Here is a 22648-nt window from a genome sequence, read left to right as displayed (position 1 = left end):
TTGGTGCTCACACACCTGAGAATAACTGAGAAGTTTACCCCGGAAGACAACGCTTGGGGGTTGAGAATCCAAGATGATTCAAAGACAGATCAAACAGACTTATATCAATAATGCCAGTTCTTCATATTAAACAGACTGTACATGAGCAAGTTACTTCAGTTTAGACATTAAACTGAAGTGAACTATACCAAAACAAATGCGCAACTTACAATATCTTGTGGATCTACCATATCATACAGTTTTACTGAGTTTAAAAGAAAGTAATTTTTGCAAAAAATATTTTAATATAAAGAAATCCTGGAAAGTATAGAATTTTCAATTTATAAATTTATTCATCCATCATAATACTACAGTGTAGTTACTTGAACTGATGAGTCACATATAGAGTTTCAATTAAATCTTCATGTTTTAAGTGTTTAATTATTTATTACATTACATATCCTTTTTTTTGTATTTAACTTGCAATTACCTACTACTTAGTGTGACTAATAGAAAGTGTTACCCTGGATTAAACACAGTGTAAAGACTTATGGTATGGCGCAGTGATATTAAAGGACAGGTTCACATTTTTTCAGGTATGTTTTAAAACAATTTTCACATGCCAAGCACTGTTGGTCACTTCAGTGGTTCCTCATGTCCATACTGGCCCTGAAAAGTTTGCTTCTTAAAGCAATTTCCATGTAAAATAATTCCGAAGTTCAGCTGTGGCTAATATGAGGTCTCAACAGACAAGCTGTGTGCTGATCTTCATTTTAATGGCAAATTCCGCCTGTTTGTAACTATCCCTGCACCACAGCTTAGCAAGGAAACAGGAGGAAGTTTGTACTGAAACATGAACATGAAACAAAGATGAATAACTTTCAAAGACACCCATCTGATTTGTCTAACTCAAACTACCGAAACCATAGTAACTTTGGATGAACTTTTTTTTTTTTGCACAGAAATAGGTATGTGGATTTTCTCCCCCATCATTTACTGTATCTTGAAAATATATATATATATTGATGACATAAATATATTTTCTGTATACATATTTTCCATGTATTGAAAATACCTCAGAGAGGGATCTCTTTAAGGCCTGTGTGGACAAGAGGAATGATTACACTGACCTCTAACACTTAGAACATGCATTGGAGTATGTGGATGTTGTTTCAAGACAGACTTGAAAAATGGCATATAAGTAGCATCCACCTCTTGATTTCTAATTGGTGCAGAATTCCTTTCTTACTTTTTCCATCCCCTTTGTTAGTTTGCTTGGTTTTTGTTTATATGAAATACTAGCTCTAAAATACCTGCATGTCAAGAAATCAGCATGACCATACATCTGTGATCAAACTTGGAATCAAGAAGTAACTAAGTACCTCAGTTTATGACCTTTATAAACTGAGCAGCTCTCTGACTTGAAAGTGTGAAGCAGGACAATGCTGATAAAGCTTCTGAGAAAAAAAAAAAATCCCACATGTCCCAAAAAGTGGGCTAGATTGGTTATCTCTATTCCAAATAAAGCAATTATAGTCTAATCATATGCCTTTGATAGGCAATTGTTTCCCTTTTTAAATTTTATAAAAGAATCACCCACATCTCTAATTTGGCTCTTTGTTGTTTCCTTAATAAGAGTTTCCTTACTCTTGTTAAAGCTAACTTGGTATGATTCATGCTGTCAGCAACCTTTTAAGCAACGTTTTATCACCAGTTCAGAGACTCATTAAAGATTTTGATCACATCTGTGAGTGCCAGTTCTGACGTTGAAGTCTGCATCCCTTTCTCCTGAGTTAGTGTCAGGTCAAATCCTGGCATTATGTGTTGGACCACGAGTGCCTGTGTAAATATGTACAGGTATATATAATGTGCATAAATGCGTACACATTTGAAGTATTCTGTTACCACAGGTTTAAAAAGTGTTCCTATCAATATTTTGAAACTTCTGAGGGCAGCGGCAACTTCTTCTGCATCTTTAAGAGGCAATTTCATAGAACAAACAGTAATCTAACAAATGGATGGTGTTAACCCCTTGCAAGATCAATCTTAATTATCCTTACAGATGACTGTTATTAAGCTGAGAGTGAATGGATGTTTTAAAAAGAGAGAGAGAAGGGGGAGATAGAGCGAGAGTACTGCAAGAAGACAGAGACCCTCACTTGTCTCTTCCCTGACCGAGAGTCGGCTTAATCAGATTGCCGAACAGGCAAGTATGGTCATTCAAGCGAGAAATTGTTTTGGGTGCATCGCAGTGAAGGAATCATTTAATGCGCCAGGATTCCTGTTGCTTTCAGTTTAAATGACTGCGACTGTAAATCTGTCTCTCTGTGTCTCCACATTAACAGTTCATGTATATTTTATTATCCCCATTATCCTCCCCAAATACAATATGCAAGATGAGCTTCATCACTCAGGTACAGTACATGCTCTCTGCTAGCTATAGATCTTCATCTAATCCATTTTCACTGCTCTGATGGTACGGATCAAACTTTTAAATATTTTGTTTCACTGTGCTAGTGATAATACCTTTTGATCCGAGTGTGCAAGACAAGCCTCATTTAGCCACACATTTAAAGCCAAATGGAAGTCTATTCCTCAAATGGCTTTGTGCAAACTGTACGTGTTAACTGTTGTGGTTCTGTAAATTATTATTGAAACTCCATAAACCAGGTATGAGCATGATGAGTGCAGACCGCTCCTCTCTAAATCTTTTTAATCTACTTCTGTTTTGTCTTGCCCTGTGCACAGAAGTTAGATAACATATTCCCAGTTGTATATGCCTCAAACCCTCTGCAGCTGCAGTGCCACTTCCTACCTTACCCGGCAGTCATTTTGAGTCAGTTTGATTATTTTCCCCCAAGGGTCCAATAGTAGCCGGAGGAGGTGTGTGGATCACACTTGGCAAGTGTCACTTTGAGGGGCTGTGAGAGGCATACATCCCTGCCACCCATTTCTGTTATGTGCCGTCTGTTATGCTCTCTATTGCATTCTCCCTCTCCCTATCTTTCTCACTAAACTTTTGCTCTAACACGAAAAAAAAAGGGGGAGTGGGGGCGAAACTCTCAAGACACCTTCTCATTATTTTGTTTGCACTATTTTTGACGCCCTCCCAAGGGGAATGGTATTAACCAACTCTCATATCAGCAGCCCAAATTTTCAGGCGATAATGGAACAGTCATCAGTCAGAAATGCTGGATTCAATTTCTCCATAGTGGTCTTTATACTTAAGGCACATGGAAGCACCATTTTTTTGGGAAAGGTGGAAAAAAGGTGTCCCTTCAAGTGAGCAGAGTTCAGCAAGGAGGATCACCTGGTGTTTACCGCAAAAAAAAAAATGACAAGAGCTTTGCCATTTTGGACAGAAACTGCTATCCTACATCCTCTCTCTCTTTCTCTGCCCATTTCAGCACCAAACTCAGATTGTACTTTTTTGACTCTCTTGCTCTGCCCCCAGGCAGTTAACAAGCAGGAGGAAGGAGGAGAGTGAGAGGAAGGCAAGATAAAGACAGATGGGAAGAGGGAGAAAGTGAAATGCTGGGATTAGAGATGGATGGGACTATGAGGGAGAACCAAGGAGGGATAAGGGAGGAGCAATGAAGCCACAGATGAATGTGAAAGACCATTTTTGTCTTAAATCATGTCTGAAGGCACTAATGTCATATCCTTTCTGAAGGTTATGTTCTTCATAGAAAGGGCCCACATTGATAGGTTGTAAATGGAGAGCCGTATAAAAGTAAAACAATGAGATAGCAGAACTAAAATCAATATGTTGTGTGGACAAGTTCTTCTTTTCTCTTTTTTTAATGTAGGAGTTTGCAGGGATAGGGGCCATACACAAGATTACACAAACATTTCCATCCCTTAACAAGATATTTCCTTTCAAAAAGAATCTGCAATAATCCCCTGTAAAAAGATGAGAACAATGGGTGTCTTTGGGTTTGCAATAGAGATTGTTTCTGCCGCATGTATAGCTTTCTACAGTGTTTACTGACAGTCTAAAAAGCTGATAATAAAGTAGGGATCATACAAACATGGTCCCACCGGTGGGACATTTTGGCCTTGGTAGGGCTACTTAAGGTGTGTTTTGTTCCGTACTGGACTCAACCTTCAAACAACCATGGCAAATCATACATTGTCTGAAAGCTCTAAATCTCTATCTGTGCAAAGCTTTTTAGGATCCCTGTATCACTGCAAAGGCTGTTGACACAGAATTGGTTCAGACTTGTGGCTATGGCCCCCAAGTGTTTTCCACACAAAAGGTGCTACTACTGTCCTTATAGTCCCTTTTTTAATCCTAAAATAGGCACACACAAAATAAATAAATAAATTAATTAATTACTCACGAAAATGGGGGTGTCTGGTAACAGGTTAAAAACTACTCATCATATAAACATTTCTTGACACTGGATAAGAAAGCCCAAACATGCTTTGGCCATCAAAAGTGATAAAATAGCTTGACAATAAATGTCACATTACCTTGCCACAAAAAGCATCCATCTTAATAGCAATTAACATATATGTGACTTAATTTATATGTAAAAAAAACAAACTCTGATAGTGTATAAATTGTCCAAGTTTACAAAGAGACTTAACTGATGACAACGCAGAAACCTTCAACACTGAATTAGATTAGACTGTCATTTAAAAAAATCTGTTCCACAGCAGTAATGTTTTAAATAGAGCTACTAATGCATTTAAACTTCATTATCTTAATTACAGTGTCTATCAAATGATAGATGTTGCAAGTCACAGTCAAATTAATATTTAATATTTCACTGGCACTGATTTTCTATCTCATTTTAATTAGCTGTATGGTTGTGGTGATGGTGTTCGGCTCCCATGAAACCTTTAGCTCATGCAAAAACGTGCGGCTACAATGCTACAGCGGCCTTCTCCTGTGACCTCTCTACCCCACTCTAATTTCATCCTCACAAAAAAAAAGTCCCTCTCAAAAGATGATGCATGACTGTCTCCACCAACTGCAATCCCATCCAAAATGAGATTCAGGACAGCAGCATGGGAATCGGGGCAGGGAACTGGCAGGAATCAGCGGTTACTCCTACTATACTGTGTGAAAGTATAATTTTATTGCAAGGCTCGTTTGAAAATCTTCAAATGGTTTGTGAAGTGAAGTTACATTATCCGAAAAATGAATGAAAGTTTGAATTTCTGCTTTTGAGTTTTAGAAATGTTATTTTCTTTAATTTAAAAAGAGGTTAAAAACACAATAGAATTTAAGAACAGAAGTAAAGGTACACATTTTAACAAGACTCATACTGTTAGGCACAGTGGAGCTTTGAGCTAAATGCAAACATAATCATGCTAACATGCTCACCATGACAATGTTAACATGCTGTTTGTAAACAGGTATAGTTTTTATTATTTAATATTAACCATTTTAGTTGAACATCTGCTAATTAGCGCTAAACACAAAGAACAGCTGCGGCTGGCATTAGAGGAAAAGCCAGAGGGTAGCCAAAGTCATTAGGATTCATCCTTAGGGAACCATGAATGTATGTACAAAATTCCATAGCAATGGACTGGACTAAAGAAATGGATTGACAGATTTATATCACATTCACATGCTCCTCGGATGGTCCCATTTCGCAAGTTTGGAAGTCGTTCTTCCGACTTTGGTGTGTTTATATGCTTTTAAGTCAGAATGTGGAAACAACATGGACACTACAAAGAAGATGTGTTATAATTTTTTTTGCTCCCAGAACCAGTACATTCCCTGAAACCACTAAAGTATTGTGATCAGGGGTAGAGCTAATGAGTAACTTTTCTAACTAATCTAGGTCATTCTATGTGGACAGCAACTGAATGTTAACAAAAAAAACTGATATGTAATATGTGAATTTGAAGCATTAATCAAAAGTTTCTTACCATCAATCAAACATTTACTTTCATCTGCCATTTTTCTGGGTATAGGACATCAACAACTTGGCAAGTCGTGTCCCAAAATTCTCACTGACTTTCTGAGTTGTAGCTCCGACTTGAGGGGTGTTCACATGAATTTTCCCAATCAGGAATTAATTTTTCTGATTATTCCAACACCACATGAATGCACTATAAAGCCATGCTGTTATCATGGCTATAAAATATAAGAAAACTAAAGGAACAATGGGGTCATTGTAGCTAACTTGGACATGGAACATTTTGAACGGACTGTACTGACAGCAGCTCCAACTCCACCTGACATCTGGTACATGTAAGTGGATGAAACTTTGATCAAAATGCACATTTCCAGTACCGACAGCTTCACCCAACAATACCATCAACCAACAAAACAAGTTCATGAGTGAACAGGAAGAAAATGGCATGCTGCCATTTCCATAACCGCCAATAACAACATAAAGGCTCAGTGGTGAAGTCTTTCCTACACAGAACTAACGATTTGATTAGTGAAGAGGATGACAGAAAGAAAGAGATTCATTCGGCACCAGTGGTTGCAAAGAGTGGATAATGAGAATCCCAACCATATTCAGGCCCAAGATGGACGCTGCCAACTCAACCAGCGCCACCAGAAGCATCCAAGTGGGACTCTTTCATCACTGTAAGATGTCTGCTACACCCTATAAACAGGAGCACTGTGAAAGGAAAATTGCAGCTGTGGGGAGTGCTACAACTGTTAAACAACAAGGATCCTGGAGATTGAATGAATTCAAATGGATTTAGGTCACGTGATGACAACCAAATCATTCTCTGTGACAACTGAGCAAACTCCATCTGCATTTTGTCAAGTGAAAAATCTCAATTTCCACACAGAAAGAAGTCCTTCTATTAGCCATCTCATTACTTTTAACTTTCTATTCCAATCCACTGGGCATTTGTCATGTCAGAATGTATCTGTCAAACTCGAGATGGGCAATGCTGTCTAATAAGCATAATAAAGGATGTCACAGACAAATGCATAAGTCATTATTGTTGAATCTGTGTATTAAAATGTCACACTGTTTCTGTAGGCCAGTGACTTGGGTTGTGAGAGACTGGGCAATTTTGGAGCAATATGAATTATCTCTGAATTGACATATCCCTTAAACTACTTAGACTGTTCGTATTTAATCAGGCAGTAACTCTAGGCAGAGCCAAAAATCTACTTAAACATTTTGAATGTTGTTTGATTAAAGGATCAGTGCAGTGGCCATTCTCTGCAAGTTACCCCATGTGCTACAGTCTTATTGAATCTAATTCTTATTATAGTTTTTAAAAAACAAACAAACAAACAAACACAAACACAACTTAAAATCATAATGCATCCAGGAGCACAATAAAAACAACAAGGATATTTAGAATTGAGCTCCATGGACAGACAATATTTTCAATGATACATGCACAAAGCAAGAGTTAGAAATCCAAGTTTAATGAATAAGACAACAGAGCAAGAACAGGATGGGTTGACTGAGAGGTAGATCAGTATAATCACTGACAAGTGGGCAGCGGGTAGGAAGAATAAGTAAATAATCCGAGGCAAGAGAATGAGAAACTATCCCATTTTATTGTACGAGTTGGATTTATGAGTGTTGATCACAGGGTTTATTTGGTGAACTTCTGGGCTCTGCCAGAAGTAACACAATGCTCTGGCAGTTGTGTAATATCCAAGACCGCAATCTTTGGTATCAGATGTACATGCTGAGATATACCCGTAGTTAAAAACATTACAATGAATACCTTTGCCTTATCTCTTTACCTGTGCTTTATCACTTCACCTTTGCTTTATTGCTTCACCGTCCATGAAGCAATAAAATGCAAGCATTGTGGAGATTAACAGCATGGTTTGAAAGTGTCTCTGGGTAATCAGATTACTAAACTGAAAATCTTACCTAGCAAAGGAGAAAACAACTCGGATTAGCTCTATACAGGGAGGAATCAAATTGCAGATGAGGAAAAATGGCAGTGATTTGATCACTTCTTAGCTGATAGCCCTGATTCTTGGGTTAACTAACAACATATTGTAGATCCTTACTGCAGCCTGAGCTGACAGAACCTCAAACAGGTCTTGACATGTCTGCAGTAGGGGAGGCAGTGACCAGGCAAGGTGAGGTTGGTGAGGTGAAGGCAAGAAGATAGGGGTAAAGAGTCTAGTTACAATTTTCATGTCATTTTTCTTTTGTTTCCCCAGTAACAAGAAATGTTTGATTCCAGAGTTTTGTTGTTTATTTGTTTGTTTACAAAAATAGCTAAAGGAGCAAAGGAAATTGAAGCAACATTTGGCTGCCTCATTCTCCATCTCATAGTTTTCTTGGCTTTAGGGGAGGCCCTCATTTCAAGAGTTTCCGTCTGCACTGTATAAAGAGAAATGGCTGTGGCAGAAGTCACTTGAGAAGAGGGAGTTTACTCTGAAGTAAACGGATAAACATTAATCCAATATAAACACAATAGCAGCACACAAAAGGCCAATGATTAAAATGAATGTCCTGCACCACCAAATTAATGTGTATATATTTTGACATCATGACCTCAGCCAGTGTTCAAGTGTTTTGACATTTACTGAACAGAGGCTTGCAAAGAGCCCTCAGTAAGAGCTTAATGTTTGAACTTGAAGAGTCAATGTATTTCAAAGAGAATGATTTACATCTAGATTGGGCTCTCCCACCTATTTGTAAATCAGTGACTAAATTTGTATGTAAACTTAAGTTGTCTCTTAAAACAATACTCACGTCCATATGTGCAAAAACTGTTTTTTCATGTCATTTTTCTTTTGTTTCCCAGTAACAAGAAATGTTTGATTTCAGAGTTTTGTTGTTTATTTGTTTGTTTACAAAAATAGCTAAAGGAGCAAAGGAAATTGAAGCAACATTTGGCTGCCTCATTCTCCATCTAATAGTTTTCTTGGCTTTAGGGGAGGCCCTCATTTCAAGAGTTTCTGTCTGCACTGTATAAAGAGAAATGGCTGTGGCAGAAGTCACTTGAGAAGAGGGAGTTTACTCTGAAGTAAACGGATAAACATTAATCCAATATAAACACAATAGCAGCACACAAAAGGCCAATGACTAAAATGAATGTCCTGCACCACCAAATTAATGTGTATATATTTTGACATCATGACCTCAGCCAGTGTTCAAGTGTTTTGACATTTACTGAACAGAGGCTTGCAAAGAGCCCTCAGTAAGAGCTTAATGTTTGAACTTGAAGAGTCAATGTATTTCAAAGAGAATGATTTACATCTAGATTGGGCTCTCCCACCTATTTGTAAATCAGTGACTAAATTTGTATGTAAACTTAAGTTGTCTCTTAAAACAATACTCACGTCCATATGTGCAAAAACTGTTTTTTTCATGTCATTTTTCTTTTGTTTCCCCAGTAACAAGAAATGTTTGATTTCAGAGTTTTGTTGTTTATTTGTTTGTTTACAAAAATAGCTAAAGGAGCAAAGGAAATTGAAGCAACATTTGGCTGCCTCATTCTCCATCTAATAGTTTTCTTGGCTTTAGGGGAGGCCCTCATTTCAAGAGTTTCTGTCTGCACTGTATAAAGAGAAATGGCTGTGGCAGAAGTCACTTGAGAAGAGGGAGTTTACTCTGAAGTAAACGGATAAACATTAATCCAATATAAACACAATAGCAGCACACAAAAGGCCAATGACTAAAATGAATGTCCTGCACCACCAAATTAATGTGTATATATTTTGACATCATGACCTCAGCCAGTGTTCAAGTGTTTTGACATTTACTGAACAGAGGCTTGCAAAGAGCCCTCAGTAAGAGCTTAATGTTTGAACTTGAAGAGTCAATGTATTTCAAAGAGAATGATTTACATCTAGATTGGGCTCTCCCACCTATTTGTAAATCAGTGACTAAATTTGTATGTAAACTTAAGTTGTCTCTTAAAACAATACTCACGTCCATATGTGCAAAAACTGTTTTGGGGCACTGTAATCATGCATTTCAAACATAGACTGTATATAAAAATGGACATAGACTCCAGGTCTGAAAAGTCAAGCCAATGCGGAGGTATCTTGAAGTGCAATACTACTGAGGGCCGCCAACAGAAGAAAGACCTTATAGATGGAGCAACGTATTTGGTGCCATTCATCTGGTTGAGGAGTAGGGAGGGAGGCTGCATGGACAACCTCCTACCTTCTCAGATGGGTTGTGATGATAATGCCAGAAAACCACATCCAGTTCAGCTTCCTCTGATCAAAGGACAGACCAACTTTTTGGAAGTTTATCATTCTCTGTCTTTAGTATACACAGGTTCAATTTCTTGCCTTTGACTTAATTTCTGCTGTTGTTAGAACGGTGATGGCAGTAACATTTTTAAAAACAGAATTTTAAAACTATTAAACTGTAATGAAGTGATGGATCAACTCTAGCACTGTCATCACTTTCACTGATGAAAGTATTTCCCATTTTACATCAAGGGGGTCTTTAGTAGGAAACAGCTGGAACTGGCCAACCAGAAGTGCACCCAGGAGAAAAATGTGATTCCTGTAATAGATGTATACTATTGTTACCACTTTAGAGGTATGTATTAGACAAACAAAGTCTAGTGTGTACTGAAGATTTGACAATTAGATTTCGAAGCAGTTAGGTTAAGTAAATGATATTGCATATCCTTGTATGGTTTTTCATTTGATGGACACTTCCAAAATGTCAGTGTAGTATATATATGAATATCTACAGTTATGGTAATTGAAAAATGTGTTAAATGTGCCTTTCCATTAAATACAGAACACTCTTGCCTTGTTTTTACAAATTTACAGTATGCCTCACAATGAATCCAATTAATTACAGCTTCTGATAAAACATCAATCAATGTGTTCTTGTATGATTACAATACTGTGCATGTTGCTATTGTTAAAATTCATACCATATATGCACCATAAATACCATTAAGAAACTTAGGGCAATAGCTTCATAAACACCTTTATTACACATTAGAAAACTATTAATTTCAACAATTTTATTATCTATCAACAACACCAGAAAGGTGTATAAAAGAATGTAATAAATCGATTAATTAAATAACTACTTTAAAAATTAAAAATACAAAAAATAGGTGAACTTAACTGTCACACGACAGTGCACATAATAGAAAGAGGTAGTTAAATCTCCAGTGCAACATCACTTCTAGTAAAAAGCATAAATTACAATAGAAATGGTAGCCATCAGAAACAAGAACATAAAGATAATACTTCATATATAGTTTACAGAACTTGGAGCAGCAGTCTGTACATTTTATGAGTAAAGTCCAAAGCCCGAGTAAACAAATAAAAGCTGCCTTTACCATTAAAGTGAGCATTGTGCAACAGTCTGTTGGTTGGCTGTAATGCATAGTTGAAAAAGCTATTGCAGCAGTCCACATGTAATGGAGGTGAGGTGCAAAAATGAGCCATTATTCATCGTGAGTCCTCACTATGAAAGGGACAAAAAGACAACCTGATAGAGTATTTAAATGTTAATTTACTGCAGTAACAACCTCTCTCTAAATAAGTGATGCTCTTGGGACAGAATGCTGATATTAACTATAATAATTGATAACTATTCACTATAGGAACTATGAAGTCTAATGTTTAAAACTATTTACAGTTTGTTACAGCTACATCCGCCATGGGGGCAGACAGTGTCAAAAACCATGGGGTGGTAAGACTGGGGTGTTAAAGGAATAAGAGTGGGAAAGAAATAAGAGAGGGTGTAGGAAACGAGAAAGAGCATAGCTGGTAAAACTGAACAGTGTTAAATTAAAAGAAAAACTATATCAACAAAAATAATAGTCATCCCATAAGGCATGACACTGTGGACTATGTTCAGGGCTAATAAAATCCATTAAGACTCAGCTTCAACAGTGAATAAATTGCCACACGAGATCATTTCACTTTTGCTGAAGTTGGGCTTTGTTGGACTCAACAAAACTGTTATATCATTTCCTCTGGTAGAGTAATGAACTCCATCACGTGCCCAAAATCAAAATAGCCCAGGATTGTCAAACCTTATGTGAGGGGGCTGTACAAAGCTGTCAATTAAACAATGAACATACATTATGTAGCCATAACACTGTTCACAAGGCTGCGAAACTTGTCAGTCTTCCACCTGCATCTCTGGGTGACGCCAGAGTAGGTGATCTTCATACCTGGATAACACAGGTGGAGGCGGTGCAGGTACTCCTTCATTGTTGCGATGAGGCTGACGTTTGACAATTCTCCCAGGTCATTCCCACCGCGGTGGATGAAGAGGACATCCGGTACTACTCGTCCTCGCTAGGGACTAGTTGAAGAATGGGAGAAGGCTTTTCCAACTCGGACCAACCTAGCCAAACCAATGGCTGGAGATACCATCAACACATAGGTTGGTCCATCTGGTATCTCTGAGAATACATGTTAATCAATAGTGTTCGGTGGTGTAACGTTAAGTTAGTTAAATGAGCTATCTTTCATCTGCTTATCTGCTGGTTAGGTTAGGTAACGTAACCTTAGATTTTCAGAACCAATTTTAAAACACAATGTTTTAATACGTTTTAACCTTTATGTACAGTCTATGGTTTTACCAGTCTATGGTTTAAAAGTGTTTACACACAGTTAGCTTACACCCATGCTAACTTCAGCTACAATAACGTTACAAGGTTACCCCTCATATATGTAATATTTGCCAAATGTGGACATGTGTGCAATTACCTACTAAGATTACTTTAACCGCTATAAAATTTACCACGAATTATGGAATCTAACTTAGTCAATGACTTAACACAGTGCAGCCAAGAGCCTAGTGCAGTCATATTGCCGGTATAGGTGGGTGTACATGGTGTCTTTGGTTTCTTAATCAGATCTACACCTTGCCTCTCCCCAGCTCCACCCTCTCCTCCTTACATGGTTACTTCTGGCTCCAAAAAAAACAAAATTGGCAACGGCCAAAATGGCAGTTTGACAAACCAATGATTGGTATCACAGTGGGTTGCAACTTGATTTCAAAGTTCAACCAAAGCAAATATGAGGCTTTAGCAGTCTGAGTTAGTCAAATGAAATGGGTATCCTCCAAACTTACTGTGTTCTTAGAACAATATTCTCTCTTTTTGTATCCCTCAGCAAGAATACACTATTTGCATAAACGAAAAGAGGAAATCTCGCACAAAAAATACTGTAACTTCAGTTACAGTAGGCTGTTTCTACAAAGAACTAATGGAACTAAATCCTGATGAACAGCTCAATGTGTAAGTAGATTTTACACAATGAAATCAAATGTCACAAATGAATTTCTCCTACGTTTTTTTCAGATTCTTTGTTCTTTCGACATTCATTACCTACCATAACAAGTCAGCAAAGTTCTGGAAGTGAACTTTGTGATCATGCAGTTTTTGCAAACGAATTCCCTGACTTGTCAAATTTTATATTTCATCATCACTGTCTTTCCCAATTTCTCTCCCCCCCTTTTAGAGTCAGCATTATAATTGGTCTAATAATGGTGTAGAGGACAGCCTGTGGCTGGGGCTCTGCACTTTCCGGTCCACTAGTAACCAGCTCTCGCTGCAGGTTGCCTGTTCAGAGAACACTTTTCTCTCTGTTTGTTCATATACCACAAGACCCATTCATTAGAGATGAATAAAAGACAGACTGTGAATTGGGAGTTCATATTTTTTTTCTTTTTCAAAAAAATACAAGACTGAGTCGTTTTCTGCCTGCTGTAAATTTGTTACAGTTCACATTACAGTTATTAAAGTTGAACTGAAAGATGTGACAGTGTAGCAGCCAGTCAAAAGCAACTGAGTCTGAATAGTCTTCTTCCTCTCAGCTGTCTTTGCATCCCATTGGCCATTATAGTACCGAACAAATCCACTGATGACCTTTATAAGGATATCACTGTTCATTCATTATAACATGAGCATGCTCAATGGAATTATGCCAGAGAAATGACAAAATATTAAGCATTACCTCATATTGATTATAGGAGGAGGCTGCAGGTTTTTACAGTTTCAACCTCCTCTCAAAACTTTACTTAACCTTCATAATCCTCAATACAAAATACAGAACAATACAAAATACAGATGTAGTGCTATGCTGTCATCCAATAATTTATTCATTTAAAAAATTTTTGTGATTCCTGTAAGCACGTTTGACCGTAATTAATGAGGAGACACATTTCTCACTCCTGTGTTTGCGTGTGGGTGTGTGTGTGTGTGTGCCTTTTTTCCACCCCTCTTCTTGTAGCTAATGTTTTTCTATGCACAACAAAAAGCAGCTTACCATCCCTTGGTTGGCTGTTGTTCTGTTGTCTGCCTGCGAATTCTGTCTTCATAGCCTTTCCATCTTCTCCTGAATCCTGTCCGATAAGCTCAAAAGAGGAGATATCACACACGCACAAATGAACATTTGAATAAAATAATTCAGAGAGACCTACAACAATACAGTCATAGCTACAACAAAGCAAATTTTAGAGAACCAAAGGGAAATTGGGGATTGAGCAATTAAAAAGCTTCTACTTACCATACTGGCAATATGAGAATAAAACAATGAGCCATCATGTCAGGAAAATAGCACTCTACTACAATTTAGGTGTTAGGTCTACTACAACATTAACTACAGTTTTACAACAAACAAACACAAACAAAAAACCTACAAATGCATTAGATGCAATAACATAAAAACATTAAGAGAACATTTTAAATCCAAAAATGCTGCAGTACCAAAACTCATGCAACGGTGAAAAACATGAAATTAGGATCAGGCTTTTTGGAATTCCTTAAGCACAGTCATAGTACACGTAGGTATAAACACCCAAATAAATAAACATAAGCATTAGTTATGGAGGCCATATTTGTTATTTAAAAAGTAAGTAAGCGTCAGCCTATTGTTTTGAGGACTAAATACTATATTACATAAATATGAACTCACCTGATTTTGGGAGCCTGTGCTGCTAAGGATGTAAGTTGGAAGTGACACCTGTTCCTTTGTATACACTTCTTGTCATTCTCCTTAAATACACTGTACACACTATAGCAAAGAGTTACCATTTATCATCTTTCCAGTCCACTGATAAATTTTGACAGCCCCGAGCTGAACAAATTGATGTAACACCATGGTGGATGAGGTTGTCTCCTAACTCTTTTCCTCTCCTTGCCTCCTCCCCCGCTCTGACCTCCATTTCTGCTCTCCTCCTCCCTTCAGTGCCGGATCTTTCTCTCTTCTCCTCCCCCTAAACCTGATTTATCTGTCATACAGTCACATCCCCAGGTCTCCTCTTTTTCCTCCCTTCCTTACTTACTCTGCTCTGTCTCTTATTCACTCTGAGTAACACACAACTTGACTTAAACATCCGATTTATTCGATACCCTGAGTTTTTTCTTAAAAAAGCTGGGGCTTCCTGGGCCCAGGCTGAGTACTGCACCAACCCCTCACCCACACAGTTAGCTTAAATTTCTTATGGTTCTCTGCATGATTACCAAGCCACGGTGACAGAACACTTAGGGAGGGGGGGAAGCGAAAGACTGGGGGAGAAATTAAGGTAGGGATGGTTTGATAATAAGAGAGAAAGACATGGAGGATGGACCAAGATTTTGGTTATCTTTGGTTAAAATATTTGGTATCCTTGGGTCCTTGAAAAGTTTAAAAGGACATCAGCTCTGATTTCATAAAACAAATGATCATATTTTACAGGATTTGACAGCTACCAGTTGATGAGATTTCTATTTCTCTAATTTATGTCTCTCTAATCAGACCAGGGCAATATTCTGATTATTGCAGCCATCAAGTGACACCTTAACCACATTATCTCATTTGCATCAATATCTAAATCAGACTGGGTTGTTTCTGTCAATTACAGGCCACCATCCTTTAGCACCACAGAAGTCTGGCATTGCATGTGGACTGTGATATCTTTTGCTATTTTTGTCATGTCGTAATGGTAAAAGGAAGCAGCTGAAGTCACAATTCATCATTTACGATGGTTTCTTGTTTCACTTGGCCTATTTGCTCCAGAGATCTCCTGCAGCACAGGAGTACTGTGACTGCCAAAAGGGAAGCACTTCACATAGTACACTTCTCTACAGTTTCTGACTGTTGGTGTACAACTAGACAAAGTACAGTACTAGTTTTAAGTAGAGGAGAAGGTTGTAACTGAACAACTTGTAACTTTCTTGCCAGAGACCAGATGCTTTGTTTTAACCAATTTGGAATGAGACATGTTCCACTGAAAAATTGAAAACTGTTTTCTGTAGGGAACATCACGTCATTATTAGATAAGGTAACATGATCTGTGCAGTATTTGTTGATTTTAAACTGGCTTTTAAAAATAGAAAAAATCAGTATTCTAATTTTAAAATAAAGTTTATGGATTTTTCGGGGGGAATATTTGTTTAAAAATGATAAAACAGAAATAATAACATACCAGACAAAAGAAGAAGGGATCAAAAACACCAAAGACTGACTGGTAATTTTATGAAAAACACTGAAAATTCAGTTACTGAAGTAAAGACAAAATACCTGGCCTGTATGGTAGTTTGGCTTTAATTTGTGAGCAAAAAGAAGAAAACAGGTCGAGCAAAGAACAGGTGAGGTGGTTAGATTGATATGCAAGAGTTTTTACAGTTTGGACAAACTTCCAACACAAGATAACCATGACCTTTTCCATTATGTTCATTAATGTTGGCACCAATACTTGCAACTGTGTTCATGTGTTGCAGGTATTAGACAAATTATACATTGCTTTTGCATTGATTAAATAAAGTGTACAATGCTGTACATAAAGTAAGATCATACATACATGGTTCAATAACTCAAGTTTAAAACAGCAATTTTGGCACCCAGACCAGGACTTCATCTGAAGCTGGTCCATGGTCCAGGTAAAAATTCCACATATTATGCTCAACACTTCATCAAACTGGTCTTGAGAAACAAAATATGAATTGTTACATAAACAAGTTTTCAGTTCACAAAAAACACAAATGACAAGTGTGTTGTAGAGTGCTTCTAGTATAGTTTCCAACCATTAATATAAATGGAAGTGGGAAAAAATTCTAAACACCTGTAAATATATGGCAATCCAATACAAGACCACAAACAGTTCTGAAGAAAAATTACAACAGAGTTGAGGAGAAAAAAACTTCAAGGCTGAATTAATGATTATTTTTGCAATTTATGTTACTATATAATTTACTAAGATTATGTGATTACCACATGGCACATTTACTCCATCATAAACCCAAAGAGTGCAATATTTTGGGATTATTGGTATACACCCATAATGCAGTGACAGTGGGTTTGCCAAAGGTAACCAGAGATCATTATTATTTGGGAAGATTATTGCATGATTTGAAAAATTTATACAAAATGTAGAAACATTTGACAGAATTGTCAGTTATGACCAGCGAGGTTATAGACAGATAGATTAAGTTGTTTTGTTTCATGAGTGCATGAAAGCGGCCCCATTTCAGTACATGAAATCTCATGTTTCCAAGAAACAAAACTATAAAACTAAAGAGACAGTTGAAGTCAGAAAATCTTTTCTCCGGAAAAGGAAAGATGATTTGATCATAGGTTCAAAATCTGAATCTGTACCGAAACTGGATGTCACTGATAGGATGAAGTGCTCCAAAGCCCGATCGATCGATGACAGGATCGGGTATCTTCTCATGAGGATTCTTCAGCTCAAACTCAAAGTAGACCAACATGAGGAAAATAAACTGTTTCAGTTCGTTGTTGGCAAAGAACCGCCCAGGACACATGGAAACCCCGGCACCAAATGGCATATTGTAATACTTCACCCTCTTCCCTGCTTTGTAGAAATCAGTTTTTTTACTCCCATCTGGGTTCAGAAAGCGGTCATATTTGAATGAATCTGGGTTAGGGTGGATCTCTGGGTCAGTGTGGACAGCAGAATGAGGAAAGACAGCCATTTTATCGCCCTTGCGAATATGGTATTCACAGCCATCAGCCATCTTAAGAGTCATATTTTGTACCACTGATCTGATGAGAATTGGTGCAGAAATGAGTCGGAGGGTCTCTTCTACAGCACTGTCCAGGATTGGCGTTTTCTTCAGCATGTCACAGGTCAGGTTGATCAAAGGGCCACCATGTACGACTTCCTGCCCAGATTCCTTCAGAACCTTATCTATCTCCCCCTTTACAGCTGTCATAGCTTCAGGGTGCTTCATGAGGAAGAAGAGCAGCCAAAATGCAGAAGGCCCTGTGTTGCCTTGGGAAACCCAAAGAAGCACAAGCATGTACCTGTCTATCATTGACTCCTTTATACCCATCTCCTCTCTGGCCCGCTGCATGTCAGACACCCAGCCACTGATATTGTCCTTGGTCTTTAACTTCTGCATTGACAAAGCTTTCCAGAAAAATTCCTTTATCTTCTCTGCCTCCATCTTTTCTCTTCGGGGCAGGAGTCCATAAGCCAGATTGGGAAATAGGTGGTCATATTTACAGAACTCGTGAAATAAGGCTTTTGATTCTGCTTTGTCTTTCTCTTTGGCTTTCTCTACACTTCCTTCAGACATGGGTGATGCATTGCCAAAAAGAGATAAGTAGCCAGCCCTAAAAAGAACACTGTAGCTGTACATAAATAGTTCGTCTTCCATCCATTCCCTTTGGTCTGCATCTTTGTCAAATTTCTGCATCATTATGTTCTGCAAATTACACATCATGGCTTGGGTTAATACCTCCAATCCAGCCCCACTCAGGTGTTTTTGGCTGGTTGACATGAGAATTGGGTGCTCGTTCCCCATAGATTTGTAACCAAAGACTCTGTGCACCAGGTTCCTGGCAAACGCATTGAAGTCCAGTGTTTTTCGACTCTCCTTAACAAATGCCCCCAATGATAGTGGGTCTTGCATGAAAGTGATGTAATTGCCTCCCAGTTGTACCGTGAATACATCACCGTGCTTTTGCTTCATCCTCTTTAGAAACTTAACTGTGTCCTTGCGATACTCTAAGATATGACCCAGCCAAGGGATGAGCCCCTTATCCAAAGGTGGTTCTCCTGGTTGCTGCTGTCGAAACACCCCAAAAAGGTACAGGCCTCCAGTGAAACAGGCAAGAAAACCAAAAAGGATCGCTAGCAACAAAGTCATGACTGATTTCTCTTGCAGCCAAAGAGTGATTTGTAGTGAAGGTTCTGCTTTATAAATAAAGATTTACTCCTACCTTTGCTCAGGGGACCAGTTTTACCACCCCGGGAATGACACAATTTTCTGTGAGCATTAGATAATAATTAATCTCATAAATATACATAGTCTCACTACCCTCCCGGGCACAAAATGTTCTTTTTCAGCAGTGCCATGATTCACAGTTACAAATGTATCATCAGGCCGAAGTCCTTTGTTCTGTTTACCCATCCATCCACCCAATCCTCCTCCCTATGTGGACTTTGTCGCTCTATATACAATGTGACCTGACTTGTGTTAAGTAATTAACACACAGAAAAACTTCAGTAAGGTATTATTATTATTTCATCAAACGAGTAAGGCAAGGTTGCAACCAACAATTATTTTCATTATCAGTACGTCTGACAATTATTTTTTTTAATAGCAGACTTGTTGCCAAATACATTTCTGTTGGTCAACTATAACTGATTGATCAACTCATCATTTCAGCTCTGGAGAACTGGTTTATTTCTGGGTTTCTGGGGAAATAATTAAGCTGTTTAGAATGGCGGTCCACAGGAGCCCAACAACAAATGTTTGTCTAGGGGCCCTTTATGATGTTAATCTGGCTATGATGGTGATTTAAAATAAATGCTAATCAATCAGAATCAGTAAATCAAACTTTATTTGTATAGCAACTTGCAGGTGCAATTCAAAGTGCTCTACAGACGACTGACAAGCTGATAATAACCCAGTGCAAATATGAGCTAATAATATTAATATGATGTAAGTAAAAAAACTGGAGGCTATTGCATACCAGAGATAAAAATGATGAAAATATAATAATAAAAACAATAAAATAGATGAAAATAGATGGAAAACACAATACAGGTAAAAGATTAGAATTAAATAGATAAGATGATCTAAAAAATGTCAAAACATGAATGCAATAAAATAGATAATTTTATGAAATATGTAATGGCCGTAAAACAGTTTAATCATAGGCAAGGCAAAGGAAGTAGACTTTAAATTTATGTTTGAAGCATTCCCTGGATAGTCACCAGTTTACAAAACCACCCATTGATCTGAAATATGGGGCAATCAACAAACACTGCACACACACACATACACACACACACAAAAATTCTGCCTGATCACTCTGATCAGATGTGTGCAGTGTTAAGTTAACACAAGATAAGATAGATAAGATAGATAATACTGGGTTTCACTGGTACTGTTGTTACAGTGGACTGGATATTCACCACTGCTGGAGACACTAATAGTTACCAACACCACATGGAGCACTACTTTCTTGTACTACTGGTGGTCAATTTTGAACAGCGAATTGATTGTAAATTGAACTGAGATACCAAGAAACAGGATAAAAATCGAATTGTGATATTCCCAAGATTCCCTCCCTTAGTAACAATGAAGTAGCAACTGGGCATCTAACTATTTTTTAACGAACACTAACATTATTATTGGCCAACAACAGTCTCAACATATTTTAACTGTAGTTGATGTCGATGCAATAAATTCTGATTTTTCGGCAAAGTGGTTGGAAAACAACAAACGCCCAAAAAGTTTATTGGATTTTTCTGCATTATCAAAAGCTATGAAAACTGATTTTGGCAGACAAAAACAAGTAATTGAGAGGGAATGTTATTTCTACAGCATAAAAACTGCTCACTATGTAGCCTAAATACATTTACTAAGAGATGGTTTGTCTGGGAGAAAACTGGTTTAATATGTTAAAAATGGTATTCATTCTGATCATGTCTGGATGCTTATTTCACCCAAACTATTCCCAAGATATGGACCCGTATATCAGAGAGAACGAGACCAGTGGTGATGGATTATTCCATTATCAACAAACAGGTTTCTGCGCCAAAAATTTTTCATATTCCTGACCTTGGCTTCTGAAATTAATGGTATCCTCACCTTGACATGTCACCAAAACTTTTTACCCCTGATATCTCATGTTCTATTTTTTTACTAATGTTCCTACTGTCCTGTTACAAACAGAAAATATCTGAAAGGACTGAGCATCCCTGTAGTGTAAGATTTGAATTCAGTATGCAATACTAGATGTAGTACATAATAGTGCAGTGATGCCCAGTTGGATCATAATAATGGACTTGTCACTTAAAAAAAAGAAAATTGGTGTACAGAAAATCATTTTCCAAGCTATTACATGACTTCACGTTTTGAATCAATTTCTGTCGAAAAATCTGTGTTTAAACGTAAATTATATCTATCCTTGATATTACGGCGACTTTTTATGTACGCTGATTTGCATTTTTTAAATTTAGTTTGTTTGCTTGGTTGATGTCAGGTTATTGAAAAAATAAAAACAAAAAAGAAAACAAACATAAGTAAATGTAAGATTTAAAAAACTATACCATAGACGTACATTTATCTTAATGCTTCATATTTATTACATACCCCAGAAAACATAGACTAAGCCTGAGATTATTATCTAACTTGTTATTTTACACAGCAGCCTAATTTTAACCACTCAGATTCCTTTTTAAAGAGGTAATCAGGGTTAAACTGCTGCAGGGATGTGATCATGTTGAGGGAGGAAGAGAGCTGATAAGGAAGCTCAAGGACAACTCTTTTTGAAAGGCACTATTTGAAGTTATTGATTTTTTTTCCTTCACAGATGTTAGTGGTGATTTAAATTACCTTGCTGTGCTGTTAATATCAACGTCCAAGCAGGGCAAGCCCAAAATTAGCTTTCAGATTCTCATGTATTTTATTCAATGAAAAACTTGTTAACCGGTCAGCCCGTCCTGATGTTAACATCACTTTTTATCTATGAATATAGTGTAAAATGTGTTGAATTAACTTTGTTCTTAGCTCTGCCACACCAACATGTAAATGTAAACATTACACAATATGGTGGCAAGAAAAGATTTTGTTCTAGCCTTTCACTTTTTCTTTTCTGTTTTTTCTTTATTTAATCCTCCCTTCCTTCCTACTTTACTTAATTCCTTGACCTTTCTTTGTCTTTACTTCTTATTCTTCACCCACCTTTTGTGGATATCTGTCTCAGGTTGCTATTACTATGGTATAGTGAGGGGAAAAGGGTAGTTTCTTTGTAATAAATTACAGCATGGGGCATTTCATGGAAGCAATAGTCTAAAATGCCTTGCAGTATTAGGGCAAAATCCATATTTCTGGCTTGGTTGTCTCCAGTGGAAAATAGAAACCCTGTGGTGCCACATTCTATACATTCAGCTACATTTGTCATGGACAGTGCAGGGGGCTAGTCCAGTTTTACAGGGGGGAGACATATCAATATGCGTGTTTATATGTACATATGGAGTCAACTGTGGCAGGTTTTAACAAGAATGGAGCAAATTTATCCACAACCATAGATTCAACTAGCTGTCATTTGTCTTGTGCTTTGAGACATGTTTGAATAGTTATTGTGAGCAGCAGTCCATTAACAAGTCTGTGTGTTTTTAAACTGAAAGTGCTGTCACCTTAAATGATCTCTGTGAGCAGCAAAAATGAGTACAGATACTGTACTCAGAGTGCAGTGCTGCACTCTGGAGCCAAATCTGACCTTACAAAAGTACAAGTACAATTTAGTACAATTTGGTGAGCTGACCACTCATCTTTATTTTAATAGAAACCCCAGTTGTGA

At 37.5% G+C, this 22648-nt stretch overlaps 1 protein-coding gene across 1 annotated transcript; it reads right to left on the bottom strand.

Annotated features, from left to right (window-relative positions):
* Positions 1 to 16343: 16343 nt before the first annotated feature.
* LOC120802087 (7-alpha-hydroxycholest-4-en-3-one 12-alpha-hydroxylase-like) lies at positions 16344 to 19142 on the bottom strand. The gene has a single exon (XM_040149540.1). The coding sequence runs from the start codon at positions 18979 to 18981 to the stop codon at positions 17446 to 17448; it is 1536 nt and encodes a 511-aa protein (XP_040005474.1). The 5' UTR covers positions 18982 to 19142; the 3' UTR covers positions 16344 to 17445.
* Positions 19143 to 22648: the final 3506 nt, after the last annotated feature.

This window comes from Xiphias gladius, chromosome 17, assembly GCF_016859285.1.
Source record: "Xiphias gladius isolate SHS-SW01 ecotype Sanya breed wild chromosome 17, ASM1685928v1, whole genome shotgun sequence".
Taxonomy (NCBI): Eukaryota; Metazoa; Chordata; class Actinopteri; order Istiophoriformes; family Xiphiidae; genus Xiphias; species Xiphias gladius.
Note: the sequence above shows the minus strand (reverse complement) of the source record. Positions and strands in the feature narration are given on the sequence as shown.

Bases quoted from the DNA above. Each gene is read 5' to 3' on its own strand.
- LOC120802087 (XM_040149540.1), bottom strand. From the start codon at position 18,981: ATGACTTTGTTGCTAGCGATCCTTTTTGGTTTTCTTGCCTGTTTCACT.